The following is a 21795-nucleotide window of genomic DNA, read 5'->3' as shown; positions in this document are numbered from 1 at the left end:
ACGATGAGCAAACCTGTGCAAAATACTCCAAGTGTGGCCTCCCCAGCATCTTGTTACATGGCCTTCCAACTCGTGCACTCAAAGCACTGACTGACGATGACAAATGTGCCAAACCCTGTCTTCCCCGACCTATCAATCTGTATTGCCAGTTTCAGCGAATTATATGCCTGAACCCTTAGTTTTGCTGGCTAAATAGATTCAACACAGACATGAAAATAGCTTCATGTATGAAGTTGAACTAGAGATGTGGGTAAAGTACAACACGTTCAAATATCAGCCTTGATGTTGCTGAACAGCAGATTCAGCATGAGGGGCTGAATGGCCCACAGCTGCTTCTTTCCTCATGTTCCCCTGCATCTGTAGCACAGAGAGGGACCTGGACAGAAAAGCAGTTCACAGGAGGCCGTGTACAGGACACACGGTGTAGTGAGAGGTTTGGTTTTCTCTGTGTTTGAACATTGTTGTCTCAGGATTTAACCTTTCACACCAGGTGGAGACAGATCTCACAGCCTCTTTGTCCATCACCTGCTTCCTACAGGACCGTGTGACCATGCCCTGCCTAAATGCTACACGTCTACATGACTCATCCCATTTTTCCTTGCCTCCTTTCACAGACACCAACCAGCCCATTGTCTGACCTTCTGCTCAGAATTAATTCCACCTTCATTTCCAAGCAAACTCATCAAAGACTCTCAGATAAGATGATGCTTCCCAGATGCCAACATTTTGAATCATCTTGGTGAGACCACACCTGGAGTATTGTCTGCAGTTTTGGTCCCCTAATCTGAGGAAAGACATCCTTGCCATAGAGGGAGTACAAAGAAGGTTCACCAGATTGATTCCTGGGATGGCAGGACTTTCATATGAAGAAAGACTGGATGAACTGGGCTTGTACTCGTTGGAATTTAGAAGATTGAGGGGGGATCTGATTGAAACGTATAAGATCCTAAAGGGATTGGACAGGCTAGATGCAGGAAGATTGTTCCCGATGTTGGGGAAGTCTAGAACGAGGGGCCACAGTTTGAGGATAGAGGGGAAGCCTTTTAGGACCGAGATTAGGAAAAACTTCTTCACACAGAGAGTGGTGAATCTGTGGAATTCTCTGCCACAGTAAACAGTTGAGGCCAGTTTATTGGCTATATTTAAGAGGGAGTAGACCCTTGTGGCTACGGGGGTCAGGGGGTATGGAGGGAAGGCTGGGGCGGTGTTCTGAGTTGGATGATCAGCCATGATCATAATAAATGGCGGTGCAGGCTCGAAGGGCCGAATGGCCTAATCCTGCACCTATTTTCTATGTATGTTTCTATGTATGTTCTCTGCATTCTAAAGGGGGAGTTTGAACAACCAGAAGTTGTGGGTACACATTGATACCAACATGCTTGTGAAACAGGATCAGTCCAGTGAAAGACAAGCTGGACTAGGACCATCAATCTACAGGCTATGCCTCTCAGGGACTTGGGCTATATTGGACTGTATGTTGTTCTGCTACCATGACTATATGTGCCGTGTGCTGTTGGCACTGTGTTCTGAGCCTTGGCCCCAGAGGAACACTGTTTCATTTGGCCGTTTTCGTGTGTGTGGGTGAATGACAATTGAACTTGAACTGAACAGCCAATATGGGGAGTTTGGAAGGAAATTGAAAAGCTTTTCTCCATTCCCGGGACGTTGATGTCACTGTCCATGCCGATATTTATTCTCCATCCCTAAGTACCCCTCAGCTCGGCAGGCAGTGAATCTTTATCCACATTAAGATTGGGCCGCTGTTTATAAACTTGTAATAACGGCTGTTTCTGTGAAACTGAACATACAATATCATCATTACTCATTGATACAGGGACGTGACTGGAAAACAGAACCAACATGAAGTACTCACTGGTCACATTCAGCTGGGTTCCCTTTCCAAAGACTGACTCCCAAATGTCACAGATGTAAAGTTTAGAGTTAGTGACCGTCACGTTGCTGATGGTCAGTGAGTAGCTGTTAGTGGCGACATTCCTGGAAAGCTGAAATCGATCGGAGAAGCCCTCCGACCTGTAAATTTGGCCATTATTGTAAGGAGTAAATACTATTCCAGTTTATTGTGTGAGTTGTTGTCTGTGGGCCATTGAGGGTAAGAATAGGATAATATGGCAGTTGAACACTGAACATCTACAAACATTTCTGTGACACCAGGGACACATAGCACTTGTGACAGAGCATTTAGTTCACAATAGGATATTAGAACACCCTGAATGTCAATGACTGTGGTGCCTCTCTGTCTGACAGGCAGAACGTCCTCTATGTATAAACCTTTGATGCAGTAAACAACATGCTGACGAGAATGGCATCTTCTCTCTCCGAGGAGCGGGCATTCTATCTGGCCACAGCTGATGTGAGGAAGATCCCAGTAAAGCTGCAGGGCCTGACAACATACCTATCTGTCTGCTCAGAGACTGTGCAGCTCATCTAGCAGATGTTCTCACTGACATCTTCAACATCTCCCTGGATCAGAACATCATTCCCGCATGCTTCAAGGCCACCAGCATCATCCCAGTGTCTGAGAAACTGCATGTGTCCTGCCTCAATGAACACCATTCCGAGGCACAGATTGTGAAATAATGAAGTGCTTTGAGTGACTGGTCATTAACTGTATTAATACCAGTTGTCCCACCACATTGGACATCTACCATTTTGCATACAGACCAAATGGATCCACTGACGATAACATTGCCTCCACTCACAGTCCTGACCCACCTGGAAAATAATACCTCCTCTGTCAGAATGTTCTTCATCAACTTCAGTTCTGCTTTCAATATAATAATTTCACAAAAGCTGTTGTGAGAATCTACCTATGGTGGATGTCTGTAACTGGATCTCCGACTTCCTGATGAAGGGATCACAGTTGGTCTGTATCTCTGATGTCATCACACAGAGCACTGGCGTCCCCCAGGGCTGCCTGCTTACCCCACTGCAGTTCCTGCTGCTAAAGCACGACTTTAACTCATCTTTAACGCCTTCAACCTCAAGTATGCGTCCACCTTCTCTAAAAATACGGACTGCCCATGGCCCACCTCTCCAGGTGCCCTGATCCTACCAGGCAGTGCGGCTTCAGTTACAACATTGCTAGCCAGGACGACAACCACATCCTTACCAGCAAATTGATGAAACCACCATTCTCCAGCATAACTTTCCACAATACTTTCACAGAACCCAGCACTTTCAGTAGCAGTTCATCAGGACTTCAGATATACACTCGCTCAGACCATAAGCATTATTTGTGGATAAACACTTCAAATCACACCAAACCTTAATCACTGTGGTGTACATAATGAAGTACCATAATCACTTTCCCCGACACAAGTTTAAACACAGACTTAAATACACAAAACAGTTAATCAATTAAGTGAGCTTAGGAGGGTTAATGGTGCCTAACGGTGGCTCTTTTGCTTGCATCTTCAGAAACAGTTCTATTTCCATCTTTAATATCTCTATTTTTCCCTTTCAGGGTTCTTTTGAAGATCCTGACCTGGAGTTACACGCTGACTACAGTTCTTTGCGGGAATCGGACCCACTCTCAGAGTTTCAGGACTGGCCGTTTTTTGGCATACCGAGGGCTCAGCCTAAGAGTTCAGCTTGCCTTTGGAGGCCTAGGATCTCGGGGCTCTGGAGACGGGCAGATCAAAGGTCGATGTCACAGCAGGAGATCTGTGTGCCATTGGGGGAGTCGTGAGATCTATGGCTATCTATCCGAGATCTATGGGCAGAGCTCGAAAAAAGCAACGCAATGGATTTTTAACATCATAAACCAGTGAGATGTTTGTTATGTCTCCCCTATCGCTGTGAAATGAAGACATCTCTCTCTCCCTTATTAGGGAGAGAGGGAGCCTGTGGTATGTCGAATGCCAGGTGAAAAATGTAGTCTTTGGAGTACTGCAAGTCTGTGTGTTTACTGTTGCTTTGTTCACGCTTGAGTGCTCGGTGGCGGGTGCCAATGCTTTTATTTGCCAGTGGGGGGAGGGGGGATTGTTGCTTGCTGCTGCTTACGCGCGGGAGGGAGGGGAGCTGAGGGGGACTTTGGGGTTCTAACATTTAACTGTCGTTCATTCTTGTGATGGTTGTGAAGAACAAACATTTCAGTATGTATATTGTATACATTTCTCTGACATTAAATGTACCTTTAAAACGTTTGAAACCTTTGATACCTCTGACTTCTTAAAAAGCATTCACATAGCATCAAGAGATACTCAGAAGAAGTCCCCACAAGGGTAACCCACTCACTGGACTCATATGCAAACTTGGCTCAATAGCTAACTCTGCTAATAGCCTAGTGACTCTACGGTCAGAAGGATACCTTTCATAAACAATATCTGCTGAGGGTCGGTATGATTTGGGGTTCAACCAAACAAGAAAGTTGAGATGTTTCGATTAACCAAACCTTGATCTGAGCAAATGCTAGTACTGCCCATACAGAATTACTGGTTGCCACAAAATGACAAATCATACACCAGCATAAAATTATAAAGGAAGTATATTTAACTATATTTAGAAAACAGTTATTAAAGGAAGTAAAGAAAATATAAAAATAAAAAGGCTCATTACAACTAGAACAGTCTAAATGTGCACATGACTATTGCAACTCGTATTGTCCGAAAACTGGGTATAACCATTAACTCACGGCACTGAATTCTCATCACCAGTCACAGTTAGATCTTCCCATATTGACCTCTTTCATTCCACAAAGCACTCCTTGCAATGGCGTCTCCCGTTGGATCAAATCTTCTGGGCATCTCTCCCGACCTTCTCTCTACCACAGCTCCCGCCAAAAGACCAGGATCCCCACCAGTGTCTGTCACAAATCTCTCTCTGCCCAGCTCTCTCTAGAACACTCGCCGAATTCCACCATCCTGATTGGCTGACACAACATTCCTAAGTTGACCAACATTGCCCCTCACTTTTAGCCAAAACCAAAGCATTATACCAGCTGGACACACTACTTTTACAGAAAATTTATTAATATGAAATACCTCACAGCACAGCAGTAAAAATATTAACCAGGCCAATACATATAGATGGTGTTTGAGCTGTGCTGAGCCACAAAATCATGGGTGCAGAGAAAGTAGAGCATTTTGGTATGCAGCCATCCTTGAAATATCATAACCATGGACTTTGCAGCGGGTATAAATGATTGGGTATACTGTAAATGTAAACAGTGCAAATAGTTAAATTGTACCAAGAGGCAAATCTCAAAAGGGTGAAGAATGCAGGACTGAAGGTGCTGTATTTAAATACACATAGCATTCTGAATAAAATGGATGAACGTGACACAATTGGAGATACATCACTATAATGAGTCATGCCTGAAAGAAGGTAATTGTTGGGGGTTTAATATCAAAGGATATGCTTTGTATTGAAAAGACAGGCAGGAAGATATAGCCAGTGTTGTGGATATGGTGGTAAGAGAAATTACATTTTTAGAAACAGGTGACATAGGGTCAGAGAATGTTGAATCATTGTAGGTGGAGTTAAGAAAGGGCAAGCGTAAAAAAAACATTATGGGGATCGCATATAGGCCTCCAAATAGGAGCCAAGGTGTGGGGTTGAGATTGCAGAGGGAGCTGGACAGGGCATGTGAAAAGGGTAATGACAGAATTGTAATGGGCAACTTCAATATGCAGGGGGATTGGGAAAATTAGGTGGATGTTAGATCGCAAGAGAGGGAATTTGTTGAATACCTATGAGATGGATTTTTAGAGCAGCTTGTGCTTGAGCCTACACGAGGAAAGGCTATCATAGGATGTGTGTTGTGTTTTAATTAAGATTTTATTAGAGAGCATAAAGTGAAGGAACACTTAGGAGGCAGTGATCACAATTTGATTGAATTCATACAGGAAATTCTGAAGGAGAAGCATTAGTCAGATGTGTCAGTATTGCAATGGAATAAAGTGAATTACAGAGGCATGAGAGAGGAGCTTGCCTAGGTGGATCGGAGGAGGATACTGGTGGGAATGACAGCAGAGCAGAGATGGCTGAGTGTTTGGGAATGGTTCACAAGGCGCAGGATAGGTATGTCCCACAGAGAAAGAAGTTCTAAATGGCAGGGGTAGGCAACTGTTGCTGACAAAGGAAGTTAAGGGCTGCATAAAAGCCAAGGAAAAGGCTTATAAGTAGCAAAAGTGAGTGAGAAGTTGGATGTTTGGGAATTTTTAAAAATCCAACAAAAGGCAATTTAAAAAGCTATAAGAAAGGAAAAGATGAAATATGAGGGCAAGCTAGCCAATAATATACAGCAGGATACTGAAAGTTTTGTTCAGTTTTATAAAGAGTAGAGTTTAGGGGAATGTGTAAAGAAGTAGCAAAAGAAATACCCCTGACACCAATGAGGCGAGCATTTGGTCCACAGCGACAGACGATGAAGTTCATTGAACTCAACAAACATTATATTGTGATAAACACAAAACGGACTGGGCACTGACCCGCAGAGTGAACCCAACCAGTCTCACACCGACGGGGGAGGTGACCATCACACACCCCGATTACAGCTACAGTGACCCACAAATACACAAGCAAGTAACTGCATAACCCAAGCTAAAATGTAACAATAAATGAACTGAAATTTCCCACCATATTCCCACAAAAGCATTTTAACACAAGAACAATAAACAGCACAGGTCATTAGAGATGCAGGCGGCTGTCGACCACACCCCCTCCAGAGCGTCACAGTATGCAACCCTCACCACAGTAGCCACAGAAACACACAGGTACGTACCCACAGAAACACACAGGTACATACCAACAGAAACACACAGGTACGTACCCACAGAAACACACAGATACGTACCCACAGAAACACACAGGTACGTACCGACAGATACACACAGACACATACCCACAGAAACACACAGGTACGTACCCACAGAAACACACAGGTACGTACCGACAGAAACACACAGATACACACCCACAGAAACACACAGATACACACAAGTACGTACCGACAGAAACACACAGACACATACCCACAGAAACACACAGGTACGTACCAACAGAAACACACTCTAACTTACCCACAGAAACACACAGGTACATACCCACAGAAATACACTCTAACTTACCCACAGAAACACACAGGCATGTACTCACAGAAACACACAGGTACATACCCACAGAAACACACAGGCATGTACTCACAGAAACACACAGGTACATACCCACAGAAACACACAGGCATGTACTCACAGAAACACACTCTAACTTACCCACAGAAACACACATGTGCGTACCCACAGAAACACACAGGTACATGCCCACAGAAACACACAGGTACACACTCATAGAAACACACAGGTACGTACCAACAGAAACACACAGGTACGTATCCACAGAAACACACAGATACACACCCACAGAAACACACAGATACACACCCACAGAAACACACAGGTACATACCCACAGAAATACACTCTAACTTACCCACAGAAACACACAGGTACATACCCACAGAAATACACTCTAACTTACCCACAGAAACACACAGGTATGTACCCACAGAAACACACAGGTACATACCCACAGAAACACACAGGCATGTACTCACAGAAACACACAGGTACATACCCACAGAAACACACAGGCATGTACTCACAGAAACACACTCTAACTTACCCACAGAAACACACATGTGCGTACCCACAGAAACACACAGGTACATGCCCACAGAAACACACAGGTACACACTCATAGAAACACACAGGTGCGTACCGACAGAAACACACAGACACATACCCACAGAAGCACACAGGTACGTACCAACAGAAACACACTCTAACTTACCCACAGAAACACACAGGTACATACCCACAGAAACACACAGGCATGTACTCACAGAAACACACAGGTACGTACCCACAGAAACACACAGGTACATACCCACAGAAACACACAGGCATGTACTCACAGAAACACACAGGTACGTATCCACAGAAATACACAGATACACACCCACAGAAACACACAGGTACGTACCCACAGAAACACACAGATACGTACCCACAGAAACACACAGGTACACACCCACAGAAACACACAGATACACACCCACAGAAACACACAGGTACATACCGACAGAAACACACAGACACATACCCACAGAAACACACAGGCATGTACCCACAGAAACACACGGGTACACACCCACAGAAACACACAGGCATGTACTCACAGAAAAACACAGGTACGTATCCACAGAAATACACAGATACACACCCACAGAAACACACAGGTACGTACCCACAGAAACACACTCTAACTTACCCACAGAAACACACTCTAACTTACCCACAGAAACACACATGTGCGTACCCACAGAAACACACAGGTACATACCCACAGAAACACACAGGTACACACCCACAGAAACACACAGGTACGTACCCACAGAAACACACAGACACATACCCACAGAAACACACAGGTACGTACCAACAGAAACACACTCTAACTTACCCACAGAAACACACAGGTACATACCCACAGAAATACACAGGCATGTACTCACAGAAACACACAGGTACATACCCACAGAAACACACAGGCATGTACTCACAGAAACACACAGGTACATACCCACAGAAACACACAGGCATGTACTCACAGAAACACACTCTAACTTACCCACAGAAACACACATGTGCGTACCCACAGAAACACACAGGTACATGCCCACAGAAACACACAGGTACACACTCATAGAAACACACAGGTACGTACCAACAGAAACACACAGGTACGTATCCACAGGAACACACAGATACACACCCACAGAAACACACAGATACACACCCACAGAAACACACAGGTACATACCCACAGAAATACACTCTAACTTACCCACAGAAACACACAGATACACACCCACAGAAACACACAGATACATACCCACAGAAACACACAGGTGCGTACCGACAGAAACACACAGACACATACCCACAGAAACACACAGGTACGTACCAACAGAAACACACTCTAACTTACCCACAGAAACACACAGGTACATACCCACAGAAACACACAGGCATGTACTCACAGAAACACACAGGTACGTACCCACAGAAACACACAGGTACATACCCACAGAAACACACAGGCATGTACTCACAGAAACACACAGGTACGTATCCACAGAAATACACAGATACACACCCACAGAAACACACAGGTACGTACCCACAGAAACACACAGATACGTACCCACAGAAACACACAAGTACACACCCATAGAAACACACAGGTACGTACCAACAGAAACACACAGGTACGTATCCACAGAAACACACAGATACACACCCACAGAAACACACAGGTACGTACCGACAGAAACACACAGACACACACCCACAGAAACACACAGGTACGTACCAACAGAAACACACTCTAACTTACCCACGGAAACACACAGGTACATACCCACAGAAACACACAGGCATGTACTCACAGAAACACACAGGTACGTATCCACAGAAATACACAGATACACACCCACAGAAACACACAGGTACGTACCCACAGAAACACACAGATACGTACCCACAGAAACACACAGGTACACACCCACAGAAACACACAGATACACACCCACAGAAACACACAGGTACATACCGACAGAAACACACAGACACATACCCACAGAAACACACAGGCATGTACTCACAGAAACACACAGGTACACACCCACAGAAACACACAGGAATGTACTCACAGAAACACACAGGTACGTATCCACAGAAATACACAGATACACACCCACAGAAACACACAGGTACGTACCCACAGAGACACACAGATACGTACCCACAGAAACACACAGGTACACACCCACAGAAACACACAGGTACGTACCGACAGAAACACACAGGTACGTATCCACAGAAACACACAGAAACACACAGACACATACCCACAGAAACACACAGGTACGTACCCACAGAAACACACAGGTACATACCCACAGAAACACACAGGCATGTACTCACAGAAACACACAGGTACGTATCCACAGAAATACACAGATACACACCCACAGAAACACACAGGTACGTACCCACAGAAACACACAGATACGTGCCCACAGAAACATACTCTAACTTACCCACAGAAACACACATGTGCGTACCCACAGAAACACACAGGTACATACCCACAGAAACACACAAGTACACACCCATAGAAACACACAGGTACGTACCAACAGAAACACACAGGTACGTATCCACAGAAACACACAGATACACACCCACAGAAACACACAGGTACGTACCGACAGAAACACACAGACACACACCCACAGAAACACACAGGTACGTACCAACAGAAACACACTCTAACTTACCCACGGAAACACACAGGTACATACCCACAGAAACACACAGGCATGTACTCACAGAAACACACTCTAACTTACCCACAGAAACACACATGTGCGTACCCACAGAAACACACAGGTACATGCCCACAGAAACACACAGGTACACACTCATAGAAACACACAGGTACGTACCAACAGAAACACACAGGTACGTATCCACAGAAACACACAGATACACACCCACAGAAACACACACATACACACCCACAGAAACACACAGGTACATACCCACAGAAATACACTCTAACTTACCCACAGAAACACACAGGTACATACCCACAGAAATACACTCTAACTTACCCACAGAAACACACAGGTATGTACCCACAGAAACACACAGGCATGTACTCACAGAAACACACAGGTACATACCCACAGAAACACACAGGCATGTACTCACAGAAACACACAGGTACATACCCACAGAAACACACAGGCATGTACTCACAGAAACACACTCTAACTTACCCACAGAAACACACATGTGCGTACCCACAGAAACACACAGGTACATGCCCACAGAAACACACAGGTACACACTCATAGAAACACACAGGTGCGTACCGACAGAAACACACAGACACATACCCACAGAAGCACACAGGTACGTACCCACAGAAACACACAGGTACATACCCACAGAAACACACAGGCAGGTACTCACAGAAACACACAGGTACGTATCCACAGAAATACACAGATACACACCCACAGAAACACACAGGTACGTACCCACAGAAACACACAGATATGTACCCACAGAAACACACAGGTACACACCCACAGAAACACACAGATACACACCCACAGAAACACACAGGTACGTACCAACAGAAACACACTCTAACTTACCCACGGAAACACACAGGTACATACCCACAGAAACACACAGGCATGTACTCACAGAAACACACTCTAACTTACCCACAGAAACACACATGTGCGTACCCACAGAAACACACAGGTACATGCCCACAGAAACACACAGGTACACACTCATAGAAACACACAGGTACGTACCAACAGAAACACACAGGTACGTATCCACAGAAACACACAGATACACACCCACAGAAACACACACATACACACCCACAGAAACACACAGGTACATACCCACAGAAATACACTCTAACTTACCCACAGAAACACACAGGTACATACCCACAGAAATACACTCTAACTTACCCACAGAAACACACAGGTATGTACCCACAGAAACACACAGGCATGTACTCACAGAAACACACAGGTACATACCCACAGAAACACACAGGCATGTACTCACAGAAACACACAGGTACATACCCACAGAAACACACAGGCATGTACTCACAGAAACACACTCTAACTTACCCACAGAAACACACATGTGCGTACCCACAGAAACACACAGGTACATGCCCACAGAAACACACAGGTACACACTCATAGAAACACACAGGTGCGTACCGACAGAAACACACAGACACATACCCACAGAAGCACACAGGTACGTACCCACAGAAACACACAGGTACATACCCACAGAAACACACAGGCAGGTACTCACAGAAACACACAGGTACGTATCCACAGAAATACACAGATACACACCCACAGAAACACACAGGTACGTACCCACAGAAACACACAGATATGTACCCACAGAAACACACAGGTACACACCCACAGAAACACACAGATACACACCCACAGAAACACACAGGTACATACCGACAGAAACACAGAGACACATACCCACAGAAACACACAGGCATGTACTCACAGAAACACACGGGTACACACCCACAGAAACACACAGGCATGTACTCACAGAAACACACAGGTACGTATCCACAGAAATACACAGATACACACCCACAGAAACACACAGGTACGTACCCACAGAAACACACAGATACGTACCCACAGAAACACACTCTAACTTACCCACAGAAACACACATGTGCGTACCCACAGAAACACACAGGTACATACCCACAGAAACACACAGGTACACACCCACAGAAACACACAGGTACGTACCCACAAAAACACACAGACACATACCCACAGAAACACACAGGTACGTACCAACAGAAACACACTCTAACTTACCCACAGAAACACACAGGTACATACCCACAGAAATACACAGGCATGTACTCACAGAAACACACAGGTACATACCCACAGAAACACACAGGCATGTACTCACAGAAACACACAGGTACATACCCACAGAAACACACAGGCATGTACTCACAGAAACACACTCTAACTTACCAACAGAAACACACATGTGCGTACCCACAGAAACACACAGGTACATGCCCACAGAAACACACAGGTACACACTCATAGAAACACACAGGTACGTACCAACAGAAACACACAGGTACGTATCCACAGGAACACACAGATACACACCCACAGAAACACACAGATACACACCCACAGAAACACACAGGTACATACCCACAGAAATACACTCTAACTTACCCACAGAAACACACAGATACACAACCACAGAAACACACAGATACATACCCACAGAAACACACAGGTGCGTACCGACAGAAACACACAGACACATACCCACAGAAACACACAGGTACGTACCAACAGAAACACACTCTAACTTACCCACAGAAACACACAGGTACATACCCACAGAAACACACAGGCATGTACTCACAGAAACACACAGGTACGTACCCACAGAAACACACAGGTACATACCCACAGAAACACACAGGCATGTACTCACAGAAACACACAGGTACGTATCCACAGAAATACACAGATACACACCCACAGAAACACACAGGTACGTACCCACAGAAACACACAGATACGTACCCACAGAAACATACTCTAACTTACCCACAGAAACACACATGTGCGTACCCACAGAAACACACAGGTACATACCCACAGAAACACACAAGTACACACCCATAGAAACACACAGGTACGTACCAACAGAAACACACAGGTACGTATCCACAGAAACACACAGATACACACCCACAGAAACACACAGGTACGTACCGACAGAAACACACAGACACACACCCACAGAAACACACAGGTACGTACCAACAGAAACACACTCTAACTTACCCACGGAAACACACAGGTACATACCCACAGAAACACACAGGCATGTACTCACAGAAACACACTCTAACTTACCCACAGAAACACACATGTGCGTACCCACAGAAACACACAGGTACATGCCCACAGAAACACACAGGTACACACTCATAGAAACACACAGGTACGTACCAACAGAAACACACAGGTACGTATCCACAGAAACACACAGATACACACCCACAGAAACACACAGATACACACCCACAGAAACACACAGGTACATACCCACAGAAATACACTCTAACTTACCCACAGAAACACACAGGTACATACCCACAGAAATACACTCTAACTTACCCACAGAAACACACAGGTATGTACCCACAGAAACACACAGGCATGTACTCACAGAAACACACAGGTACATACCCACAGAAACACACAGGCATGTACTCACAGAAACACACAGGTACATACCCACAGAAACACACAGGCATGTACTCACAGAAACACACTCTAACTTACCCACAGAAACACACATGTGCGTACCCACAGAAACACACAGGTACATGCCCACAGAAACACACAGGTACACACTCATAGAAACACACAGGTGCGTACCGACAGAAACACACAGACACATACCCACAGAAGCACACAGGTACGTACCAACAGAAACACACTCTAACTTACCCACAGAAACACACAGGTACATACCCACAGAAACACACAGGCATGCACTCACAGAAACACACAGGTACGTACCCACAGAAACACACAGGTACATACCCACAGAAACACACAGGCAGGTACTCACAGAAACACACAGGTACGTATCCACAGAAATACACAGATACACACCCACAGAAACACACAGGTACGTACCCACAGAAACACACAGATACGTACCCACAGAAACACACAGGTACACACCCACAGAAACACACAGATACACACCCACAGAAACACACAGGTACATACCGACAGAAACACAGAGACACATACCCACAGAAACACACAGGCATGTACTCACAGAAACACACGGGTACACACCCACAGAAACACACAGGCATGTACTCACAGAAACACACAGGTACGTATCCACAGAAATACACAGATACACACCCACAGAAACACACAGGTACGTACCCACAGAAACACACAGATACGTGCCCACAGAAACACACAGGTACATACCCACAGAAACACACAAGTACACACCCATAGAAACACACAGGTACGTACCAACAGAAACACACAGGTACGTATCCACAGAAACACACAGATACACACCCACAGAAACACACAGGTACGTACCGACAGAAACACACAGACACACACCCACAGAAACACACAGGTACGTACCAACAGAAACACACTCTAACTTACCCACGGAAACACACAGGTACATACCCACAGAAACACACAGGCATGTACTCACAGAAACACACTCTAACTTACCCACAGAAACACACATGTGCGTACCCACAGAAACACACAGGTACATGCCCACAGAAACACACAGGTACACACTCATAGAAACACACAGGTACGTACCAACAGAAACACACAGGTACGTATCCACAGAAACACACAGATACACACCCACAGAAACACACAGATACACACCCACAGAAACACACAGGTACATACCCACAGAAATACACTCTAACTTACCCACAGAAACACACAGGTACATACCCACAGAAATACACTCTAACTTACCCACAGAAACACACAGGTATGTACCCACAGAAACACACAGGCATGTACTCACAGAAACACACAGGTACATACCCACAGAAACACACAGGCATGTACTCACAGAAACACACAGGTACATACCCACAGAAACACACAGGCATGTACTCACAGAAACACACTCTAACTTACCCACAGAAACACACATGTGCGTACCCACAGAAACACACAGGTACATGCCCACAGAAACACACAGGTACACACTCATAGAAACACACAGGTGCGTACCGACAGAAACACACAGACACATACCCACAGAAGCACACAGGTACGTACCAACAGAAACACACTCTAACTTACCCACAGAAACACACAGGTACATACCCACAGAAACACACAGGCATGCACTCACAGAAACACACAGGTACGTACCCACAGAAACACACAGGTACATACCCACAGAAACACACAGGCAGGTACTCACAGAAACACACAGGTACGTATCCACAGAAATACACAGATACACACCCACAGAAACACACAGGTACGTACCCACAGAAACACACAGATACGTACCCACAGAAACACACAGGTACACACCCACAGAAACACACAGATACACACCCACAGAAACACACAGGTACATACCGACAGAAACACAGAGACACATACCCACAGAAACACACAGGCATGTACTCACAGAAACACACGGGTACACACCCACAGAAACACACAGGCATGTACTCACAGAAACACACAGGTACGTATCCACAGAAATACACAGATACACACCCACAGAAACACACAGGTACGTACCCACAGAAACACACAGATACGTACCCACAGAAACACACTCTAACTTACCCACAGAAACACACATGTGCGTACCCACAGAAACACACAGGTACATACCCACAGAAACACACAGGTACACACCCACAGAAACACACAGGTACGTACCCACAGAAACACACAGACACATACCCACAGAAACACACAGGTACGTACCAACAGAAACACACTCTAACTTACCCACAGAAACACACAGGTACATACCCACAGAAATACACAGGCATGTACTCACAGAAACACACAGGTACATACCCACAGAAACACACAGGCATGTACTCACAGAAACACACAGGTACATACCCACAGAAACACACAGGCATGTACTCACAGAAACACACTCTAACTTACCCACAGAAACACACATGTGCGTACCCACAGAAACACACAGGTACATGCCCACAGAAACACACAGGTACACACTCATAGAAACACACAGGTACGTACCAACAGAAACACACAGGTACGTATCCACAGGAACACACAGATACACACCCACAGAAACACACAGATACACACCCACAGAAACACACAGGTACATACCCACAGAAATACACTCTAACTTACCCACAGAAACACACAGATACACACCCACAGAAACACACAGATACATACCCACAGAAACACACAGGTGCGTACCGACAGAAACACACAGACACATACCCACAGAAACACACAGGTACGTACCAACAGCAACACACTCTAACTTACCCACAGAAACACACAGGTACATACCCACAGAAACACACAGGCATGTACTCACAGAAACACACAGGTACGTACCCACAGAAACACACAGGTACATACCCACAGAAACACACAGGCATGTACTCACAGAAACACACAGGTACGTATCCACAGAAATACACAGATACACACCCACAGAAACACACAGGTACGTACCCACAGAAACATACAGATAGGTACCCACAGAAACATACTCTAACTTACCCACAGAAACACACATGTGCGTACCCACAGAAACACACAGGTACATACCCACAGAAACACACAAGTACACACCCATAGAAACACACAGGTACGTACCAACAGAAACACACAGGTACGTATCCACAGAAACACACAGATACACACCCACAGAAACACACAGGTACGTACCAACAGAAACACACAGACACACACCCACAGAAACACACAGGTACGTACCAACAGAAACACACTCTAACTTACCCACGGAAACACACAGGTACATACCCACAGAAACACACAGGCATGTACTCACAGAAACACACAGGTACGTATCCACAGAAATACACAGATACACACCCACAGAAACACACAGGTACGTACCCACAGAAACACACAGATACGTACCCACAGAAACACACAGGTACACACCCACAGAAACACACAGATACACACCCACAGAAACACACAGGTACATACCGACAGAAACACACAGACACATACCCACAGAAACACACAGGCATGTACTCACAGAAACACACAGGTACACACCCACAGAAACACACAGGCATGTACTCACAGAAACACACAGGTACGTATCCACAGAAATACACAGATACACACCCACAGAAACACACAGGTACGTACCCACAGAGACACACAGATACGTACCCACAGAAACACACAGGTACACACCCACAGAAACACACAGGTACGTACCGACAGAAACACACAGGTACGTATCCACAGAAACACACAGAAACACACAGATACACACCCACAGAAACACACAGGTGCGTACCGACAGAAACACACAGACACATACCCACAGAAACACACAGGTACGTACCAACAGAAACACACTCTAACTTACCCACAGAAACACACAGGTACATACCCACAGAAACACACAGGCATGTACTCACAGAAACACACAGGTACGTATCCACAGAAATACACAGATACACACCCACAGAAACACACAGGTACGTACCCACAGAAGCACACAGATACGTGCCCACAGAAACATACTCTAACTTACCCACAGAAACACACATGTGCGTACCCACAGAAACACACAGGTACATACCCACAGAAACACACAAGTACACACCCATAGAAACACACAGGTACGTACCAACAGAAACACACAGGTACGTATCCACAGAAACACACAGATACACACCCACAGAAACACACAGGTACGTACCGACAGAAACACACAGACACACACCCACAGAAACACACAGGTACGTACCAACAGAAACACACTCTAACTTACCCACGGAAACACACAGGTACATACCCACAGAAACACACAGGCATGTACTCACAGAAACACGCAGGTACGTATCCACAGAAATACACAGATACACACCCACAGAAACACACAGGTACGTACCCACAGAAACACACAGATACGTACCCACAGAAACACACAGGTACACACCCACAGAAACACACAGATACACACCCACAGAAACACACAGGTACATACCGACAGAAACACACAGACACATACCCACAGAAACACACAGGCATGTACTCACAGAAACACACAGGTACACACCCACAGAAACACACAGGCATGTACTCACAGAAACACACAGGTACGTATCCACAGAAATACACAGATACACACCCACAGAAACACACAGGTACGTACCCACAGAGACACACATGTACGTACCCACAGAAACACACAGGTACGTACCCACAGAAACACACAGATACGTACCCACAGAAACACACAGGTACACACCCACAGAAACACACAGGTACACACCCACAGAAACACACTGTAACTTACCCACAGATACACACAGGAAAATGATCACTGCAGGAAGGCTTTTGTTTCTCATCTCAACAGAGTTGGGTTTACCCTGTTTTCAGGATGTACAGAAAGTTATTGTAACAATGTGCTCAGCTCTCTGGACTTGCTTCTTGCAGTAGTAATTTTCGGCACAGAAAGAGGAAGCAGAGAGGGTAGTTCCTCTGACTCGCCTTTCCTATGGTATAAGACTTCACAGTCCGAGTGACTTATTTCTGAGAAAGGTTGCTTTTATTACCCAACTGTTTTTGCCACAGAGGAAAGAACCGAGCAGAGCTTAAAACTTGTTTTGCAGGGAAGGAAAGAAGGCAGGCTCAAACAGAAAGGCCACTGTAAAAGTGGTTCTGCCTGAGGTTAAGGTGTGACTGAAGTTGAGTGGTTCTGTCTGAAGTTGAAGAGTGACTGTCAGGGAAGGGAAGGGAAGAGCTCAGATAGTAGAGAGCACCCCTGTGGCCATCCCCCTCAGTAATCGTTATCTTATTTTGGATGCTTTTGAGCGGAATGTGGTGACCTGAAAGAAGACAACAACGATAATCGGGTCTCTGCACTGAGCCTGGTTCCGTGGTGCAGAAGGGAATGAGGAAGATGAGGAATGCGGTAGTCATAGGGGATTCCACAGTGAGGGGAACAGACAGGAGATTCTGTCAGCTTGATAGAGATACCCACATGGTGTGTTGCCTCCCAGGAGCCAGGGCATGGGATTGGGTGTGGAGTATTCTGAGGGGAGAGGGTTACTAGCCAGAAGTCTTGGTACACATCGGTACCAATGACATAAGTAAAAGAAGGGAGGAGGTCCTGAAGAGAAAATTCAGGGAGTTGGGTAGGAAGCTGAAAAGCCGGACCTCCAGAGTAGTAATCTCAGGATATCTGCCTGTGCCACATGCTAGAGAGTGCAAGAATAGCATATTAATACATGGCTGAGGGAGTGGAGTAGGGGGAAGGGCTTTGTGTTTCTGGATCATTGGGGCCTTGTCTGGGGGAGGTATGACCTGTGCGAAAAGGATGGGTTGCACCTGAACCCAAAGGGGTCCAATATCTCAGCATGCAGTTTCATAGAGCTGTTAGGGAGGGTTTAGACTAATTTGGCAAGGAATGGGAACCCGTGTGATAGGCTGAGGAAGGGGAAAATAGAAATAAATCAAAGATAGTGTGCAACAGAGATGATAGGAAGGACAGGCAGGAGATGAGGCATAATCACAGCCAGTGGGACGATTTACAACAGCAAGCAACAAATACAGGACTGCAAGTGTTAATTTGAATGCATGCAGCAGAAGAAATAAAACGGATGATCTTGAGATTCAGCTACAGATTGGCAAATATGACGCTGTGGTAATCTTTGAAACTTGGCTAAAGGATGGCTATCATTAGGAGTGAATGTCCAAGGATATATGGTGTATCGGAAAGATGTTAGTAGGCAGAGGGAGTGATGTGGCCTTGAGTATAAGAAATAATATTAAATCATTAGAAAGGGATGTCGGCTAGTGGCGCAGTGGCATCTGCACAGGACTTTGGGGCAGAAGGTCCCGAGTTCAAATCCAGCCGGCTCCCGTGCACGCTTTCCATTCGTGCTGGGTTGAGCGTCAAGCTAGCAACTTGGACTCATAAAAAAGAAATTGCCTGCTACAGAAACATCAACAGTAAACTCTCTTGAGTTTAAAGGCAATTTCTCTCTCTTCTTTCATTAGAAAGGGATGACATGGGATTGGAAGGTGTAGAGTCTCTATGGGTTGAGTTAAGAAATAGCAAGGGTAAAAGGACCCTAATGGCAATTTTATTCAGGCCTGCAAACAGCAGCCGGGATGTGGATTACAAATTACAGCAGGAGATAGAAAAGGTGTGTCAGAAAGGCAATGTCTTCATAATCGTTGGGGATTTTAACATGAAAGTGGATTGGGAAAACCAGGCCAATACTGGACCGCCAGAGAGAGAATTTGTAGAATGTCTAAGTGATGCCTTTTTAGAACAGTTTGTTGTTGAGCCCACTAGGTGATCGTCTCTGCTGGTTTGGGTGTTGTGCAATGATCTGGAGTTGATAAGAGAGCTTAAGATTAAGGAACCCTTATTGAACAGTGATCTCAACATGATCAGGTTCACTTTAAAATTTGAGAAGGAGAAACTAAATTCGAATGTGTCGGTATTTCAGTGGAATAAGGGAAATTACGATGGCATGAGAGAGGAACTGGCCGAGGTTGACTGGAAGGGACATTTGCAGGAAGAACAGCAGAGAAGCAATGGCTGGAGTTTCAGTGAAAAATGAGGGAAGTGCAAGACAGATATATTTCAAATAAGAAGAAATTTTCAAAGGGAAGAAGGACACTACTGTGGCTGACGTGAAGTCAGAGCCAAAGTAAAAGCGGAAGAGAGGACATACAAGAAAGCCAAAGCTGGTGAGAAGATAGAGGATTGGGAAGCTTTTAACAACTTGCAGAAGGAAACTAAAAAGATGTATTATGAAAGGAAGCTGGTGACTAATATCAAAGAAGATACTAAAAGCTTTTTTAAGTATATAAAGGGTAAAAGAGAATTGAGTGTAAATATAGGACCAATAGAAAATTATGCTGGCAGAGGAACTAAATGCGTATTTTGCATCAGTCTTCACAGTGGAAGACATCTGCAGTATACCAGACATTCAAGAGTGTCAGGGAAGTGAAGTACGTGCAGTGAAAATTACGACTGAGAAGGTGCTCAGGAAGCTTAATAGTCTGAGGATGGATAAATGTCCTGGACCTGTGGAATGCACCCTTGGGTTCTGAAGGAAGTAGCTGGAGAGATTGCGGAAGTATTAACAATGATCTTTCAAGAATCAATAGATTCTGATATTGTACCGGATGACTGGAAAATTGCAAATGTTACTCCGTTATTTAAGAAAGGTGGGAGACAGCAGAAAGGAAACTATAGACCTGTTAGCCTGACATCAGTGGTTGGAAAGTATTTGGAATTGATAGTTAGGGATGAGATTATGGAGTACCTGGAGGCACTTGAGAAGATAGGCCAAAGCC

General features: G+C 45.1%; 1 protein-coding gene across 2 annotated transcripts in view; it reads right to left on the bottom strand.

Annotated features, from left to right (window-relative positions):
* LOC140201112 (uncharacterized) overlaps nt 1-18968 on the bottom strand; it is a 53204-nt gene extending 34236 nt beyond the window's left edge. For both annotated transcript variants that reach the window (XM_072264725.1, XM_072264726.1), the window contains exon 1: nt 18776-18968. In XM_072264725.1, the coding sequence (XP_072120826.1) occupies nt 18776-18827 (52 nt within the window). In that variant the 5' untranslated portion in view covers nt 18828-18968. The remainder of the gene's footprint in view (nt 1-18775) is intronic.
* Nucleotides 18969-21795: the final 2827 nt, after the last annotated feature.

The sequence above is a fragment of the Mobula birostris genome, chromosome 8 (genome assembly GCF_030028105.1).
Source record: "Mobula birostris isolate sMobBir1 chromosome 8, sMobBir1.hap1, whole genome shotgun sequence".
NCBI classification, from domain to species: Eukaryota; Metazoa; Chordata; class Chondrichthyes; order Myliobatiformes; family Myliobatidae; genus Mobula; species Mobula birostris.
Note: the sequence above shows the minus strand (reverse complement) of the source record. Positions and strands in the feature narration are given on the sequence as shown.